Below are 18,696 nucleotides of genomic sequence, written 5' to 3'. Positions count from 1 at the left end.
TGAGAGTAGCATTGCCAGTGGTAATGATACATCATAGCTTTGATAATTGGATATTATAAATTGGATGATGCTAGAGAGCCTGAAATTAAGTTAGATCTAGTAGAGGTTTGGCTAGCAAAATACCAATAATCAAGTTTGCACTGGACTGCTGGTAATATAGTAGTACCATGCTGACAATACAAGAGCTGAGTATTGTGACAGGGTAAGCTTTAACATAAGTCTTTACCCACTGAGAAACACTTTTTCCTCTTTTTTCCCCCCCTCCAGTTTGTGAGCATCCAGAAAGCAGGCTGGTCTTTGGCAATCTTTTTGTCTTTTAAAATATTTTTTAAATTTGACCTGGTAGTAAACCATTTCTTTTTGACTCTCTCAGAGATGTCCTGTCCCTCCCTCCCCCTCTCCCCTTCATTTTTTTCTTTTATTTCTATTTCTCTCAGTATCTGCTTTTAGGTAACTTTCTCTGCACTATAATACTTGTAGCATCGTAACACTATAAAAAAAGAAAAGAAACTTAACCAATAGGGAGGGAAAGAGGTGAGGAAATTAATTTGATGCATTTGATTTAAACTAAATGCATTTGGGAGCAAAGATCTCACTAGTTTTACAATTGCAGTTTTTCAGAGAAAGACTGATAAGCTTCCTGAGTTTTTTTTGTTCTTCCAAAACAAAAAAAAAAAAGAATCCCACTGGCAACATACAGCATCTTGTAATCACACAAGAGATAATCTTTAAAGTGATGGTTACAAAGGCAACCTGGTGAGGGTTCAGCCTGCAGGCAGACACTAGGCCATGGATTAGGGCCTGGCCTGGGGTTCTGCTAACCAAACAGGACAGAGAACTACCGAAGGCGACAAAAGAAATATGCTGCATGTGACAGACACCTACATAAGCAGCTGAGAGAAGTTACAGCCAGTGTTGTAAGGGGTGGCTGGATTTTTCAGGTTTCGGAAGATGGTTTTGTGAGAAATGATATAATAAACCAAACCTATTGTCTTAGCATACAAGAAGAGCCAAACTGCTGTTGCTGTCCAGAGGACTGGGAGGCATGGGCTGGATGCCTTCCCCGGCCAACAGGAAAACATCCAGGACAGATGGAGCAAGCACCCTGGTATCACCATGCTGGTGCCCATTCCAGGCCTGACAGCATTGCCAAGCTTTGTAACCATTAGAAGCGGTCAAATAAGCTCAAACCAGTGTTTGTAACATATCTTCTTCCAGAATTCTTCTAGAATGTAAAAAAATGGAAGTATCAGATCGATCTATGCTAGCAATACTACCGCCAAAGGCTCAAAAAAAGGCCTACTCTAGGATTAGGTGCATCTGGGAAGCAAAGATGCGGTTCTGTTTCCCGTATCAATAGTGAGTGCAACAATGCCAAATTTTCTATTGGAAAAAATTATTTACCATATTATCTATTGGAACCTTTTGGATATTCATGCTGAAAAATGCACTGCCCATTTGTTAAGTCAGTCTCAACTTCTAAAGATCAAGTATACAGTGGTTGCATACACACAAAATATAAAACAGGATATGGGATTTCAATGAACTGAGCTTTGACCACAGCTACCTCTTAAGATGCAACAGCTCTTCTTTAATTACTTAGTTACATTCCTCCAGTTTCACTGAATAGGCATTGGCAGGCACCATCACCATCGACTCTCCATTAAGACTGATCTTTGCAATTACTGTACAATAATTATTTCCATTAGTTTATATTTTCAGCATCTGACTAAATGTAAGATCTTTGTACTTTTCAGTCCCTAAAGTACAATGAGTTTGTATCTATTCTGCACTTCTCTGCATTAGAGTTTTTGTTTTATTTAATCTTCTCTCATTAGGTATTACCTTCATAGAGCTTTGATTTGTATAGCACAACATTAAGGTTTCAACAAAGAATATTTGGGGATTTGCATGCACATACATGCCTAATGACAGTAGGCACGCACACTGCCTAATAACCAGTGAAGGCTTCCTGTCCTCCCTTCTGCTATTGTTTTTGTTCCATCATTAAAAATGTCATGCATAATTCAATACTACGTAGCATGGGCCTGACTGTGTAATTCTTCATGGAAGTCATTATATTGAATTTTTTGGTATACATAACATCCAATACAGACATATTATTGGAAACAGCAGCACATTTTCCATAGTTTTGATAAAAATTCTGCATGAGAGCAAAGCAAAGTCAGATACAGTAGAGCACCAGTTCTTCTTTGCTATACATAAGGGTAGGCTTATTACTTAGCATGTTTCAGGAAATATCTATACCATTGTTCCCGAAAATAATTGTTTCCAGGGAATTTGACTGTGATACACAAAACACTTCAGTGCACAGCAAAAGGCCACACGTCTAGCTTCTAACATAACCCACAGGGCTGTACAGGCTACTATATTTTCTCAGTACAAGCAAGAGATTAAAATAGAAGAATAAAGATATCTTGCTATTCTATATCCAACTAACAGATTAAACAATAGCTTCTGTTCCGTTTTTTTTTTTTTCCAGTGTGTGCCTTCTGACATTTGCAACTCCCTTTCCAAACAAAAGCAGCTGCTGCCCAGCCATAATCTAATTCCAAGAACCAAACATTAAAAATGCAAAAATACTAAAGAAATAATTGTAAGCATCACCAAGTCTGCAAGTTGAAAAGCAGAGTTAGGAACAGACAATACAAGATCCTTTACTTTGAACACTGTAATACATATAAAAGGTCTTGTTAATGTAGCTGCTATGTGTTTGATTTCTGATACCACTAGATTCTTATGACAAACTTTATACATCAATTGGGAAAAACAGGTTATCAAATTACTAAGAACTGTGCAGCTCAATAAATAAGTAAATATTTCAAAGCCATTTTCTCCGGAACATCTCTTAAGTAGTAAAATTTTATTCTTTATTACTTGTATTTCTATGTATGTGTTAATACTATTAACTAGTATAATTTTTTATTTATGTTTAAATTGACTTTCTGAATGTTTTTCTGTATTGACCATCTCTCCTCCTGAAAGACTAATGATTGCCAAGTAGCACCGATCTTGCAGGACACGGCCTGAGTCATGGTAACTTGTTATTTCCCCATTTCTGGAGTTTCTGTAAAGCAGAGTGACTTCACTGAGTCAGACTTTCCTGTGCAGGAAAGAGCAAAGTCCTAGGGTAACCTCTCTTTGAACCCAGAATATTTGAGCCAGGTGTATTAGAATAGCACTGCAAAGTACAGCACTCGGAACAGCACCTATTAACCGGAGGAAGAGATGCAGAATGGAGTGAAGCCGTGCTTATACAAGAGTACAAAGCCTAAGAGTACAATAACACATTGAAACAATTATAGATAACACAAAATCTGTAAGCCAGATAATGAATGAAAGTGGAAAATAAGTTACAGAGCCTGAAGCTTAGTAAGATTTGTTCGCAGTGGCAAAAACACACTTGATTGCTGCTTTGAGCCTTCAGTACTGTGATGGTTCTTCCTCCTCAGAAATAGTAGACCAGCTCTGTGTATGTAACAGGCAGGAAAAGGGTAATCATATAAGGGCTGAATATCCTTGGACAGCAGCGTTGTAGCCATGACAGAGAGGAATGTTATGGCTATACACAACATGGGAAAGAACACAACTTTGGAAACCCGTCCAAACCAGTAAATTAGCTGTGCATTTGCATTTGCTGAATTGGTAGAGACATAATCTAATTAATCTACACAATTGAGTTTGAAAACAGACATTGATTACAAACACAAATACATAAACGGGAATGTAAATCTTGAAATTCAGTCTGCACAGACAGAATAGCCTTTAAGGAAATAAAAGCAAGAGAATTTTACAACATTTAACTACTTATCTGCTGTAGAACATGTAAACTGCATGGTAATTTATGTCACATCATTACTAAAACAGGTAAGAGGATTATATATCTAATCACATACAAATATAAGCTTCTAAAAATCTAGTTGTACAAATCTGCCATTATTTACTTTTATGGATTTTTATATACAAATGGCTTTTTGAGAAAGAAACAAAACCAGTAGTAGCAAAGCAGTCCAGTTACATTTAACAACTGTAATGAAGTAAACTGGCAGGATTCAGATTCCACTTTATTCCCTAACATTGTCTGACTCTGTTACCTGCTTTTCCTCAGTTTCCCCGTTTGTAAAGTAGACATGATACTTTCCCACTTTATAGCTGTAATTTGAAGTGCAAAAACGGGCTTTTGAAACTGGCAGTTAAGTTATATTATTAGAAATAATTTTTATATAACCTTGATAGCTGTGCTGCTCTAGCCCACATTTTTATTATATGACTGTGTTTCTGTTTCACATTCCATGAGGTCCTTTCACTTTAATAAATGGGACCCTAGGATACACTGTCTGCTCTGCAGTGTGAAGTGACTATAAATCAGACTGAACAATTAACAGTGGTACTACTCTGCTGGTCTTCATTATGTTTCAAAATTATCATGCCACAGACGTGGAAAGAAGTGTTCATTTCATAAATCTACATGCCAGACCTCTCCAGTTTATATGCTTAAGCCATAAGAGCAACCAGAAATGTTCTTTAGATGAAACTGGGACTGTAAAGATTAGATTAAAACTTAGACAAAGATCCTCAATCATGAATTAATGAAAACGGCAACACTTCTACCAGACATTTTTTTTTCTTTCAGATTTCTAGCTGCCTGTATGTTCTGCATGGGTACCTAATACTAGCTGCATTTCTCAAAGCAAAACTCCAATAGCATCAAGCTCAGAACAGTTCTATATTTCAAAGCATTCTTGTAGAAAGTTGGTTTGAATAAATACTTTTAAAAAAGTGTACTTTGCGATAAATACTCAAAAAAAAAATCCAGGTTTGATGATAAATCAAATGAAAAATTGAAGTTCTGTTAATTTAACATTAAACAGCACCAAAAGGATCTTCATACACAGTATGTTTAAAAACTCTTAAGATGAAGAACATCTACCATTATGTGACTTTAGAATAAATTAAAAAAAAAACAAAACAAAACAACAACAACCGAGAAAACAGCTAGTTCTTGTGGTATACAGATGCCAAATGACTGTGATATCAAACTACAGCCAGACACATATTCTATACTAGAGGTGTGAGTTTTCTTTTGCTCTGATACAAGACACAAAATTGAGTACAAGAACAAGGAACACGTAACGATCTTCTGAGTTTATAAGGAAAATCAGAATTACTCATCATCACCATCATCTAGCAGTAGCTTTGTTCGTTATGTGAGGTTACAAGTTTAATTGCAGTATTAAATAATGTGGGTCAGGCATGTTAGTTTTGTAGCCCAGCATAATGTCAGCAGTTACTGCATTCTTTTGTATCAGAAAAAAATCCCTACAAATTGGTATCTGAATAAATCAGGTTAGCAGCAAAACAAATTAATTTCAACAACCATCTATAACAACCAAGAGAAAAAGAGAGACTGCTAGCTTGGTTTGTTTATACATTCAATGCATTATAAAAGCGGGCACACACATAACTTTCAAATATGAGCCTGAAGAATTTCCCTGCAGCCAGAATTAGACAAAAGGCAAAAAAACCCCGCAGAAATGACTTGTATCGCAATGAACAAGTGAATTCTCAAAGCCAGGCTATTTTAAATGCATACAATGCATGGAATCTATGAGCAACTGTCATTTCAAAAAATCACTGTTCTCATTTAAAAGGCACAAAAGACAATTAAGTATTTCACAATAAGAACTCAAACTATTTCATATAATACTTCGTATTTTGAGAGCGTGCATGTGAAAGTTGACATCGTTGACTCCCCTGACAAGCCCAAACAAAAATACAAAAGCTGTAAAGTAGTTTTAAGTTGGTAGAAACCTTTTGCATGGTGTCAGAGAACAGGCTATTCAACAGAGGGGAAAAAAAGGATTTGCTTGTTTATCCGATTTTCATGAGGTTATGTTGAAAAAACTGACAGAGGATTTTTTTATATTATTATTATTACTCATAAGACAGAAAAATATCATTACTTTTCTAGTACTGTAGCCTGTATTGCTTTTTACACAGTCATGCTTCAACAAGCCATGAAATTCAGAGGATAAACATCCAATAGGTACAGTAGAAAAAACAATCTCTCACCTTTCAGCCAAAGATCTTTTACGGAAGCCTGGTGCATCTACATCTCAAATGTAGTACCCTTTATGTACACAAAGTAAATCTGGCAAAATAACTTCATAATTGAGTGTAACTCAGTGTTTGCAGCACACAGAAATGCTTAATAAAATCAACAATGTTTCAAAGCATTCTTTCAATTCGACTTGCAAATTGTGCATTTAAACATTTGAGATAAATTAATGGTGTTGTAAATGCTTTGCTTGACATGCAACAGTTTAAATCTTGGAGGCTATATAATAACTAGAGAAAATTTACAAACATTCAGTCCTGAAAATCACATTTAGGCTTCTAAAATTCAGCACACAGAGGCAAGGTGTGAACAGTAATTACCACCTTCTTTCTGGGCTGAAATCTCCAATGTATTTTTTTACAGCAATACCTCACATCTTTGTGTATCTTCTTATGAAGTCTTCAATGTAGAAACGTAGAGCACTTAACTGTTCTAGAAACATCAGTTATTCTTTTTGTCCTTTTTCAATTGTGGTTCTTGCTAATTCAAGGAGGCCAGGAAGAGTTAAGCAGATAATTAAAATAAAATCATGTCAGCTGAAGCAAAGAACTACTGAAATTTAAAATCTGATCCAGCTGCCAGAGCTGGAGTTGTTCAAACTGACATTTCTCCTGTCACATAACAACACAGTTAGTTTTAAACCTGCACAGCATCAACTTTGGGTCTACTCACACAGTGACAGAAATATAATGTGACATCCCCAAAGAAAGCAATGAAGGCCTGAAACCAAGCAAAAATTATTCCATATTCAGTGTGACCTTTTCTTTACCAAAATACATAGAACCTTCCTTAACAAGCTGATTTATTTTTTTTTTCTTTTAAAGAGTGCTAGTCGATGGAGGTGGGGGGCAGAGAAAGAAACACAAGGTCATTGACAAATTCCCCTTTTCCTCCCTATTGAAAACAAACAAGTCTCCCTTCCAGTAAAAATAAAAAAAAAAAAAAAAAAAAGGAAATCACTGCCAGTGCAAACAGCTGATATGGTGACTAACACTGAAGTAACTTCTGCCTGGACATCCTACATGAAGAAAGGAGGCCAAAGAGAAAAATAAGAATAGATAAAAATTAGACAGAACTTGAGCACAGAGAAATGTATCTGCATATAAAGAAGCACAGTTAAATCAGTCTAATTTTTGTTCCTATCTGTTAGGAAACAGATCATTAAAATCCATTCAGATCTAGACTTACTAAAGCAATACCAATATGTTCCTTATCTGCAAAAGCTTATTTCAGAAAACTTATTGCAACTGACAATACGATAGGCAAGATGATTTGAGATGGAAAAAGGCAGCTAGAGTAGTGTATAGGGAAAATAAAACAAACAGAATGATCTTAGTATGGTTTCCTTCCCTAAACTGTAACAGTATTTTTTTGAAATCAATGACAAAACCAAAACTTGAGAGGAGAGGGGAAAAAATGTCCTGAAGCTTGTGCCACTGTCACCAGGTGTGAACTTTTAACACATTTTTGTTGACTGCAATTGTAATACTGAGAACTACCTTCCATCTACAAGAGAAAGATTAACCAGGAAAGCAGCCATTTGGGTAGGTGATTGTTCAGAAGCGATGGTGGCAGGAGGAGGAAGGTCACTACCAGGAATTTAGTGCAACCCTCACGGAACATCAAAACACAAAATGGCAGAGATCATACTTGCATATTGTCAGACTGAACTCCTGTAAAATCCAGTCCAAGGAGCTTTTCTCCTTCATCACCCATTGAGTGTTTAAAAAGGAAACGGCTACATGAAACAAAACAAATAATCAAAAAAAACCACCTTCACTTTGTCTTATCTGTTCAATCTGTTTACCCTATGGACTCAACTGCTATGGAAATGCCTTGATGTGAGACTCTTAAAAGCTTGAAAGGGAAGAAAGAGAAATTGAGTGCACCACAGAAGCCTTCCTGAGCACTCCAATCTTTCCATTCTTTGATAGGGATTACCTTAATGATCCCGTACATTGATTTCTGGTGAATTAGTGCAATTCTATGCAGAACAGCACGTAGCTGTACATAACCACACAGCACTGCAAAGTATCAATCTCTGAAGAACACAGCTGTAATGAGAGCAGTGCATGCTTTATAGAACTTGTTGCAAAATAAATAAATATTGCACAGAAAAAATACACCCTTAAATTAAAATAAAAAAGACATTTAAAGTTTGGGCATTCTTCATTACAGGAAAGAATCTTCCACCCTGAGGCCATTATCCATCAGAAGAGCTCCATCAGTGTATAATTATTTCTGATAAATGATATTAAGCTTCATTAAAGAGGTAGTGACGATGTGAGAGAAGACAGAGAGAGCTCCAGCTGTACATAAATCTCTCCACTGTATTTCACTTAAAATCACCCCAGCAGGAAGTCATAAAGAATTTTTTTATAGGTAATATTTTCAAATGCTCTGCAGGCTGTGCTGCCTAATATCCATCACCTTGAGTGTATGTTCACAAGCACAGCGCAATCCAGGATGAAGGACATTATTTTATTTCCCTCCCTCTTTCCCATCCCTGTAATCACCTTCCCACTTACCCCCAAGTCCTTCTCAGCCACAACAAAAACACTTGAACATAATCTAATTCATCACTGAACACATTTTCATAAAACCTGACCCAGTAAGCACTGGAGAAGCAACCTCTGCTGCCAAATAGTAGATCTTGGCTCATAAGCCAGCAAAGGTGCTGAGCCCCACTGCCCTGTGAAAATTCAAATGTGTTGCTGAAGCACAACATTCTACTGAAAGGACAAAATAAGGCTTTGTTTTTACAGCATACTGCAAGTTTCCCCTGAAGAAGCGCTGGACAGAAGGAAGAGATGGGTGGTCAGCAGCAACTGTACATGTGAAGGAGAGACAAGAGTTACATGGCAAATTACTCTTATTACAAATAATTTATATCAGAAAGGTCAGCTTAAACAACACAAAGTGCCTATTACTTTGGGCTCTATTTCTGAAAATATTCCCATATACAGGTAGAAAACCATAATTTAAAATTAAACATTTTATTTTAAGTCTAATAGACAACTACAATCCCAAAATGACACTTCCTGCTTTGTCCACAGCCATGCTGCACAAGTAAAAACAACATAAATGTGAAGCCTATCTACCTGTAAACAGAATAAATATTTGGGGAATTCGCTTCAAACCATCCTATACAAACAGTGAAGACAACTGAAAGCAAATGTGCCATATCAAAGATCTCTCAGTTCTTCTGCTTTGTCAGCGTTCTTATTTCCAGCAGAGAAATAACAGCAGCTCTAGTTTAGTCTAGCATACTAAATGAGTATGTTTTTCTTGCAATGAACACATCTATCTACTGGCCACAATGTACAAGCAAACTCATCTCAAGAAGGATTCCCTCCCTCCATAAAAAATCATTTTAAAATGAAGCTACAATTTGAGCAAGATTAAACTACAAATGACACATTTAAGCTTAAGTTGTTAGAATGCAGATTTTAAAACTCAATATATTATATACAGGTTGAACTCATAAGTTTAGAATAAGGATGATTTTATCATACTATGTGTTGGTTAATTTTTAACATCTTAGCTTAGCTTAAGGCTAATTTAGCCTGAAACAGCACAATAAAGACCATAAAATAAGAGACAGATTACCACATGAAGCTTAGTTATCTAAGTGACCTAGCAGGAATCTAGACAAACATGCATTACAGTCAGTGCTATTTGCAATTGCAAGGCTCAAAAACCACTAAAAATGTTTTAAAGCCAAAATTCACAAGATACTGCTGTTTATCCTAGAACATGTATATTAATTTACTACCAATGTGAGAAAGAATTTCTCAAAATAAGAATACCTCAAAATCATAATTAAATTGCATGTTGCAGTTCAGACAGCTGTAGAAGTTAGAAACTCCTGTGACCCCTTTTAATTTGCTCTTCTATTAAAACCAACAGCTTTGTATTTCGTGAATCACTTCTAACCTCTCCCTTTGCTCTCAAAGAAGCAAAGGGTCTCAAAGGGTCCTTCTTTACTTTCAGAAAGAAGTCTGTGAAACCTAAAATGGAGAACAAAGCAAAACATTTATGCCTCCCTTGCTCTCACTGAGGACTTGTGCACTTACATTCCTCTTTGCTCGGTGAAGTTACATTCAGTTCTGTCAAAAGTTGCTGGTTGGAGTTAGCGGCCTGCGTGGTTAGAGAGGTATTGCTGTTGTCACTGTTCGTTTCTCCAGAGAACAAATCTGTCTGGCTGTTGCTTGTGCTGGGAGTAGAGTCATCATCTGGCTGCTTCTTCTGGAAATCTATCAAAACCAAGATCCATACGTCATCTCAATTGCTCAACCTAATCAATTTTGTACAAAAAGTAGCATAACGAAAACAACCCCCAAAGACTGTCAGAGGCATCATCATCCTGATAGTTTTTAAATCTCATAACACAAAGTTAGAGTAGCTTTTCATTATTTCAAAGTATCTTAAGACTTATTTAATGCTAAAGAACCACCACCAATTTCAGAACTATACAAAGTTCTTGTTTTTACATCTGTTCAAGAGCATCCAATGCTTAATACTGCGTGTATCAGAATATACCACACGGTGGTATCATTTTAATAACTGCTTGCACAAAGCACTTATAACAGCATAAAGGAGCAAACATCTGACTGAGGAAGAACTAATGTATGCAGTACAAAGAAACGTTAGATTTCTCTAAAAACAATGCTTCTCACTGCCATTACCTAAAACCCTACCAGTGTAGCAGCTCTGGAAAAGCTCGTGTAGACAACTGTGGTTCCAGGTTAGCATGTGGGAGCTGGGTTTTGCATCACTTGTTTAGTGGTTATGTTATTTTCTTAATCTTTTCTTCACTTAACAAACTATCTTTACCTAGGCCCACAAGTTTCCTTGCTGTTGCTTTTTCCTGTCTCTGCCCTGTCCCCTGGGAGCGAGCAATTGACTGTGTGGGTCTTCACTGCCAGCCAGGATCAGCTCACCACAGCATGGCTGCAGACACCACATGCTCCAGCCTTGCTTAAGAAGGCAGGTATGAAGTCTGCAAGGGGCACCTTAGAGCTGTATTTACACTGTGCCTATCCCATTATGCCCATCCCTGGGCTAGCAGTGACCACCCAGGGAGGCTTTAGAAGCTTAGGTACCAATGAAGGCAGTCCTCTGAAAGGAAAATGGTTTCTCTTTACAATATTCCCTTTAATATTTAACCAGCCTGCCATTTGACATTTCTGAAAACACCTAAACCATACTCTTAGATGTTCACTCAAAGACCATGCATCATCATAATGAATAGCATACCTACTTTTTTTCCTTTCAAACTGTGGCTTTCAATAATTTAAAAACACTTAGAAAAACATTGTTCTACATAGTCCACAAAAAAATTGAGAAGTTAAGGCATTGTGATGTTGGCTTTTTGTTAAATTGTGCAGTAAGCTGTCTGAAAGAGAAAATCCTTTATGTTTACAGTTTCCATTAAAACAACAGAAAAGTAAAAATTTCTTAGTGTGTGGGAAACGTTGTAATTTTTAACCTTCCACTTTGTCATATTTGCTTTTAATATTAAACGCAAAGTTATTTATGCAAAGCAATTCTCTCCTACATACTTAACTTCAAAGTAGAACCAAAAATGAAATAATAATGCTTCACACTCCAGTTAAGTAATAAAATACACTGTTATCACAACATTATGACAATGAAAAGAAAAAAGAACAGAGTCCTATGAGCATACAATGAAATCTTAAACTATTGTAGCAGCAAGTTTAGGAAAAAAAAAAGCATATGTATACCAACCAGAGGACAAAACTCTTTCCCAGGTTCTCATTCAGGCCACATTAACTTCTATTTTCACCTGACTTGTCCATGTCTTGCCTCTGTATGCTTCAGTCTGCCTGTGGTATCTTCCTTTTGTGCCTACACTGTCTTAAGTTCTTTTTCCATGCTCTGACTGAAATGAATCTGGGAATATTTAAGCAATCCCATCCCCCTTGCAGATCCTCTCTTGCCTTTCTGTACCTACCAAGATATAGCCCAGTTGACTGGGGGGGGAGAGGGATAATAAATAAAAAAACAGAAAAAAAAAAAAAAAAGACAACTATTTTGCAACACTTAAGCCAATGCATGTTTTGCAGCAGAGCTTAACTATTTGCAAACGTGATTGGCAAACTAATACATTTTACCAGTTTTCTGACAATAATTTCAATAGTTTAAAGCACACTTCAAATGCACCAGACAATAAAGCTCCCTCTGCTAGTCAAATCAGAGGGTAGGTTTTCAAGGAGTCCTGTCACAGGGGTGCCAAGACATTTATTTTACCCCAACAGGCAAGATTAACAAAGCCACCATCAGTAGTGGTTAGTACACCTTGAGCTGGCTGAGGCAGCTGCCTCTCTCCCCTTCCCAATTCCCTCCTCCTGCAGTGCCCAACCGAGTGGAGAACCAAGCTGTGGAGGGGACAGCATTGAACCAGATGAGGAAATAAAACCACCTCAGAAGACAGCAGCAACAAAAACCAGCCAACACACCTACATCAAGGCACTATGGATCCGTCAGTTGAACACCACTGCCAACTCCAATGCTGGCGTTAGATTGACCTATGTCCATGGAGTTTGGTTCGGGAGGTAAATCCCTCCAGGACATTAAAACTACATACAGCTGATTTGGCTTCAAAGTTTTCCCTTTCTTCTCTTCTTGTCAGCAAATGCCAAGTCTCAGAACTGCCCCCACAGTCCAACCTCCACACGTTGGATAGATCCCATCCTCAGGCCTACCCTGGCTCCAAACCAGATTAGCGTTTGAGGTGAAGTCTTTCCAAGTGCTAAGCTTCTCTCGAGGGCTTTCCAAAACCCACAGTCCTGATACTTGATTAGCAATAGTGTTGGTCTCAGTTCCTACCCGCTACACCACTGATTTCAGTCTGACACAGCTCTGCCCTCGGACACCCTCCAAGAACACCCCTCCCAGCCAAGCGGATTTTGGTGTGCTTGACATCCAGTTATTCCCACAACACGAGACATCTCTTCCTCATAAAGATTGCTGAAGATGACTGCATCATGTCCTGGCATTCCTTACACTTTTTTTTTTTTAAAGAAGAAATAAAAAGGCAGAATTTATTTATTATGCAAATACACATACATCAATAAAGGTTGCTCGTTATGTCATGACAGAAAAAAAAACGGAGCAGTCCACAAATATTTGCAGATGATGAAACGCTGGTTGCCAACATGACTCACTGGGACTGGGAAGCACGGCAGTCCAACAGTCCCTAATTGCTGACTTAGGATTTAAAAGTAATTTGCCAGAGAAATGAAGCTGTAACTTCTGCTGTGGAAGACTCAGCCAGAAGCCAAGCTTGGATAGGAAAAGAGCTCAAAGCCAGGGAGGAGTGGGGAGGAGGCAGATAGGAATTCATCTGCCTCAACAACAAAATCTCAACAACTGGTGGGATGCAGTTTGTCGGGGTCATAACAGAGCTGGGAATATGCCCTACTCGGGCCTCACTTATTACCACAGTTTCATGCAAGCCAGGCTCCTGAATATCAGTAGTGTTCTTGCAATCAAGAAAGATTCAAGCACGTGGGATTCTGCACCAGACACGAGCTGACAGCTACAGCAATGAGACCTGGACCTAAGAGTTTAGGAGATCCCCAACTTTTCACACCTATACTGAGGCCACAGTGTGGGCAAGGGGGAGCTCACAGCCGGAGACATCCTGGGAACCACTGGGCTACAAATAACCCGTCGACAAAATAAATGAGAAGTGCACGTTGCCTGCAAAGGTGGCCACAGGGAGTGTTTTATGTGAGACTGCACCCAAGACAGGGCACAAAATGAAGCCGTATTATGTACGTGTATCAGAAATGGGAGCACTTCCATTTCCAATGAGCTGAACAAGCAAATGGTTCCACTCAATATTATACACTGTGAGCTATCTACAAAATCCATTAAAAAAACGAGTGCAGAGTTGCAGAACAACAATAGATACTATGGAGTTTATTAAAATTCAGCAAGTTAAAAATTCTCAGCCACTGTATTTTTTTTTTCCCTAGATAACATGCAAATACTTCGGTTGGACTAGCTCAGTGTCATCCACAAAGGGCATTTTCAGATGAATGTAAAACATTTTTTAAGGAAATAGTCTAAATAACAAAAGTCCTGACAGTTGCTCAGTGACAGAATGGTAGATGTTAATGCTATGCAGTACCTCCCAAAGCTGTACATTTAAGATGTGCATAAACCAAGCTGATTTTTTTCTGAAGAACTATTCATATTTGCAACCTATTGATAAATTCTCCAACTTAAAAGAGAGCACAAAAGGCTGTGAAAAATCCTCGCTCAGTGTTTGTGTTTCACAACAAGCTTCCAAATGACATTGTCTGAGTTGCCACACAGCAGCAAAATCCACCACAGCATCTGCATCCTTTCTGCCTTTATGTTGTATCCAGAACAAGTTTTTATTCAGTCTGCAGATCAATTACCTTTCAAAAAAGTCTTACCCTGCTCAGTTGGCTGGAACCTGGGAACATCTCCTGTCCATCCTTTTACTCTTTCATTGCAGAAGAGAGTACTTGAGGAAAAGACTGAAACTGGTGTACCCTGAGACACACTAACTGTAACTCAACCTGTATTACTTACACACACTGGTTTATTACTAAATATTGCCATCTTACTTCAAATTGCATTACTGAGGCAACTTGCAGTAACATCAACAGCAATACAAGACCCCTTCAGTAATATAATCTATATTATAAATTTGACCTAAATTATCAACAGATTTCTGAAATACCGCTTTCTGATTTGTGGCCCAATATTTTATTTTTGCAAATATGTATCTAACGATATATTGGATGAGCTGTATTATACTTTTTCTCTGCTTTGGTGGACACCATTCAGCCTTTTTTTTTAACCAGGACACCTGTTAACACAAATAACTTGCAGACCACCTTGATCTCCCTCAAACACAATAAAAGCTGGCAACAATTACCGGAGCAATTGTGTCTGAATGGATCCAGTTAAGCCTTAACTACTTAACAAATAAAACAAAACAGAAATACATGCACAATCCAGGCAAGATCCTGGCAAGTTTTGAAGGGGAGGCTTTACTCTGATTAAAATCAGAACATAACTATTGACAGAACAATGACCTCCCTAACAGACTCAATGTGGGGGGAAAAAACAAACCAGAACAAGAGCTGGCAAGGAATTTATCATTCCCAGAAGTTTCTGTTTAACTACAGAAGCATGCAAAAACACCTTCATTAACTTGTCTCTTCCATTTTTACTGAGACTTTCACTATGCTAGCAAAAGCAGTGCCAAAACGCACAATGTTATGACCCCAAATCCATCAAATCTCCCAATGTTTCCCTTTCTCTGTTAATAAAATGCAATTTTATAACTTTTTACAGAACCTTCAACTGGTACACAGGTTTAGTTAAAACTTTCTCCATTTGACAGAATGTTTTCTTTTCCTGCTCAACTGTCCCCCTTCCTCCATTGCCTTCAGGTTTCAGATTATTTTTTTGTTATCAGGGGGAGCCAGCACTAAAAGACAACTTGAGAAAAGATCTCAATAAAATGTGCAAAATCAATCAAAAAAAAAAAAGTGCTGTATGGTAGAGAAGCTGCTAGTAGCAAGCAGCAACACTGCCAGTTTTTGAGCTCCAAAATCCTTTTGCTGTGCTGTGTCTAAGGGCTGCACCCCGCATCCCAACTAGCTGAGTGAAAGCAGAAAATCTCAGGCAGGGCTCTGATGCACTGATGTTAATAATAAGAGAGTTAATTTTGTTTTGTTGATTAGGATTTATGTGTAAACAACACAAGGACTCTGTGCATATACAGACATGATACAAAAAATTCATAATTTCTATATACAATAAATCCAAATAGATAAGATTCAAATGAAAGCAAGAAGCTAGATTTGTTCCCAAACATCAGAAGACAAGTTCTTTTGTAAGACAATCTTACGCCCTTTCATATTTCTAAAATAACACTGATAATGAAAACCAGCACGTTTATAGCTTCTGATATTACAGCCATCAATATCTGACAAAACACATAAGATAATTGTGAGTCCTAGACTTTTGTTTAACTGTAAGAGGTCTGTAGTTGAACAGGGAAGAAGAACCCTTTAACTTCTGCTAATTTCTGTGATTAGAGACTGTGGAAACTTGAGGTACAGTCAAATATGAGCCATACCAATATACCATTAAGCATTTAATTCTGAAAAATATATGTATGTCACAATATTATGTACAATGACTTAACACTAAGCCATTTTTCCCCTCATTTGCACATTTATGACACTCACAAATGGTCTTAAATTTAATACACTCTCCTTTCAGCCTAGTTTAAGGATCAAGGTTACCAACACCTCCTATTCTCCGGTCTACAAGAGATGTTGTCATTAATAAAGAACGGGCTCATTGAAATAAATGATGTATGTTGCAAGAAGTGTCAGAGTAAACAGCATGCTAAGATGAGAAAATTAGAGCCTTTAGAATAATTTCAGTTGACAGGCGATAGCACACCACTTCCTTACTCTCCAGTCCTACAGCTCCCATAACTTTGCAGTGTGAACTAGCAAAAAAAAGTTATTTGGAGAGTGTTTGCTTCTTGCACTGCATTAAATGTGCAGGCTGCATATTGCTTGTTACCAGAGCATCTTGTTCTTTTACAGAGCATAAATTAACATGTTAGTGTTACATCAAATGTCCATTAGCATCACAACACTGCACACAAAAGACTTTTACCTTCCTCTAATCAGAGAACAGTTTCACACTTCAAAGAAAGTGCATTTTAAAAGTACTTTGGGAAGTAACACAAATATTATGACACTGAAACTGCTGTGGAATAACTTAAAACAAATGTTTCCCTATCATTTCATTTTTTCTTCTTCATATGCCTGGTCATATATGATGACCATGATATATTCACTACAAGACCTAAAGATTTTATTTACTTTTTTATTGGGAACTCTTCACTGCGTTTTTCTGGTTCATAGCCTACTGAAGGCATTTGAAGTGGCATTCATTTATACCTATATTTTGCATAATAAATTAATGTGAAAGTAATTAGTAAGGGGAATGCACTACGGAACAAGTATTGAAGAAGACAGCCAAAGTCATAAAATGGCATCAAAGGTAAGTACTGTAAAAAATTACATTTATAAATACAACATGTACACACATTTTAGAAAGGTGTTTCCTAATAAGTACACAGTTATAGTAATAGCAAAAATACGTGGAGGAATTGAATAATAGACTGGGGAGTAGGAACATTTTTACACGAACTGTCAGCTCAGCTCATCACTTTCACAGCTGAGCACAAAGTACAGGGAGAACTAACACCATGAAAAATATTAGAAAAATGATTTTCTGTACAACTGAACTTTAGAATTGTGAGCATGTTTTAAAAACATCAACACATTAATAGGAGTTTCAGATAATGTGATTTGGATGTTACAGACATCAAGCTTTTCATATAGATTTGGTTTTCTTTTCCAATAAGCAGAAACACTAGAAAAAGGGTAAAATAAATATGAAAAAAAAAGTGTCTGCAAAGGCGGCAATTGGTTAAAACCCTGCTGCAGTTACACGTATTTGTCATTCAAGAACCAGGATCAAGTTATATATGACCCCCATATTTGTAAAGCTACAGGGACATTTAACATGAATATTTTCTTTAAGTTCATTAAATCTGGTGACATCATTTGTTAAGTAAAGTCCTACCATAGCTCCTAAAAGTGACACCCTTGCTTAAGGGTAACATCCCCAAACAGGCCCTGGCTGCATGCAATGACTCTCCCCCATGCTTATGTGGGAAGTTTCAGATATGACTACCATTTTGCTTACTGTTTATCAGGAAAATTCAAAAATGACGACTAAACAGACTAGCAAGCCAACAAGCATAGCATTATTACAAATAACCTTCATTTTAAGATCCAAGTTGTTAACAAACACATATGCATATTGCATGGTTAAGGAAGAGAAATGCAACTTTGTATGGGAGCAAGCAGAAGAATCTGCAGCAACTCTATTAAGCAGGCTTGTAACATCTCCCAATTCTGCCATGAAAAAACATGCCATTTCCACAGCACATGATCCCACCATCCCCAAAGTAGCTGTGAAATACTGAAATGATGAAAGAGGAATTTCATTATCACCTAGAGAAGCAGCCTCTGAGAGAAGCTTCCCCACCGAACACACTCCTTGCTCTGTCTGACCACAGCAATTTGCTTACTGGAGATGCTTCAGTGCTGACCAGCAACAAGGTCACCGAAAGCCTTGGAGGAAGCATTTTAAAAACCCTTCCATCACATTTCCTGTTGTTACTTTCAGTAGCATGCTTATCTCATATAAAATTTCATTATTATTCCGTAAAACTCACCAACACAGAAGTATATTACTGCCCATCACCACGACATCCAAAGTACTGAAGCTACGATGTAACCTACTATTTGAACAGCCACTCTACCTTTCCTGGTACAGAATCCCTCACGTCCATGGTTAGCATCTGAGCTTTAATCCTGTACTGAGAACAGACAGCAAGGAGCTACTATATAAAGGTATCATCGCATCACGAAAACCCCACCCAGTGAAGG

At 37.5% G+C, this 18,696-nt stretch overlaps 1 protein-coding gene across 1 annotated transcript in view; it reads right to left on the bottom strand.

Annotated features, from left to right (window-relative positions):
• The window catches only part of ZFAND3 (zinc finger AN1-type containing 3), a 134,266-nt gene that overhangs the window by 34,264 nt on the left and 81,306 nt on the right, over positions 1-18,696 (bottom strand). The window contains exon 4 of the mRNA XM_032185198.1: positions 10,216-10,395. Within this exon, the coding sequence (XP_032041089.1) occupies positions 10,216-10,395 (180 nt within the window). The remainder of the gene's footprint in view (positions 1-10,215; positions 10,396-18,696) is intronic.

The sequence above is a fragment of the Aythya fuligula genome, chromosome 3, assembly GCF_009819795.1.
Source record: "Aythya fuligula isolate bAytFul2 chromosome 3, bAytFul2.pri, whole genome shotgun sequence".
NCBI lineage: Eukaryota > Metazoa > Chordata > Aves > Anseriformes > Anatidae > Aythya > Aythya fuligula.
The sequence above is the reverse complement of the archived record's forward strand: the minus strand, read 5'-3'. Positions and strand labels throughout refer to the sequence as shown.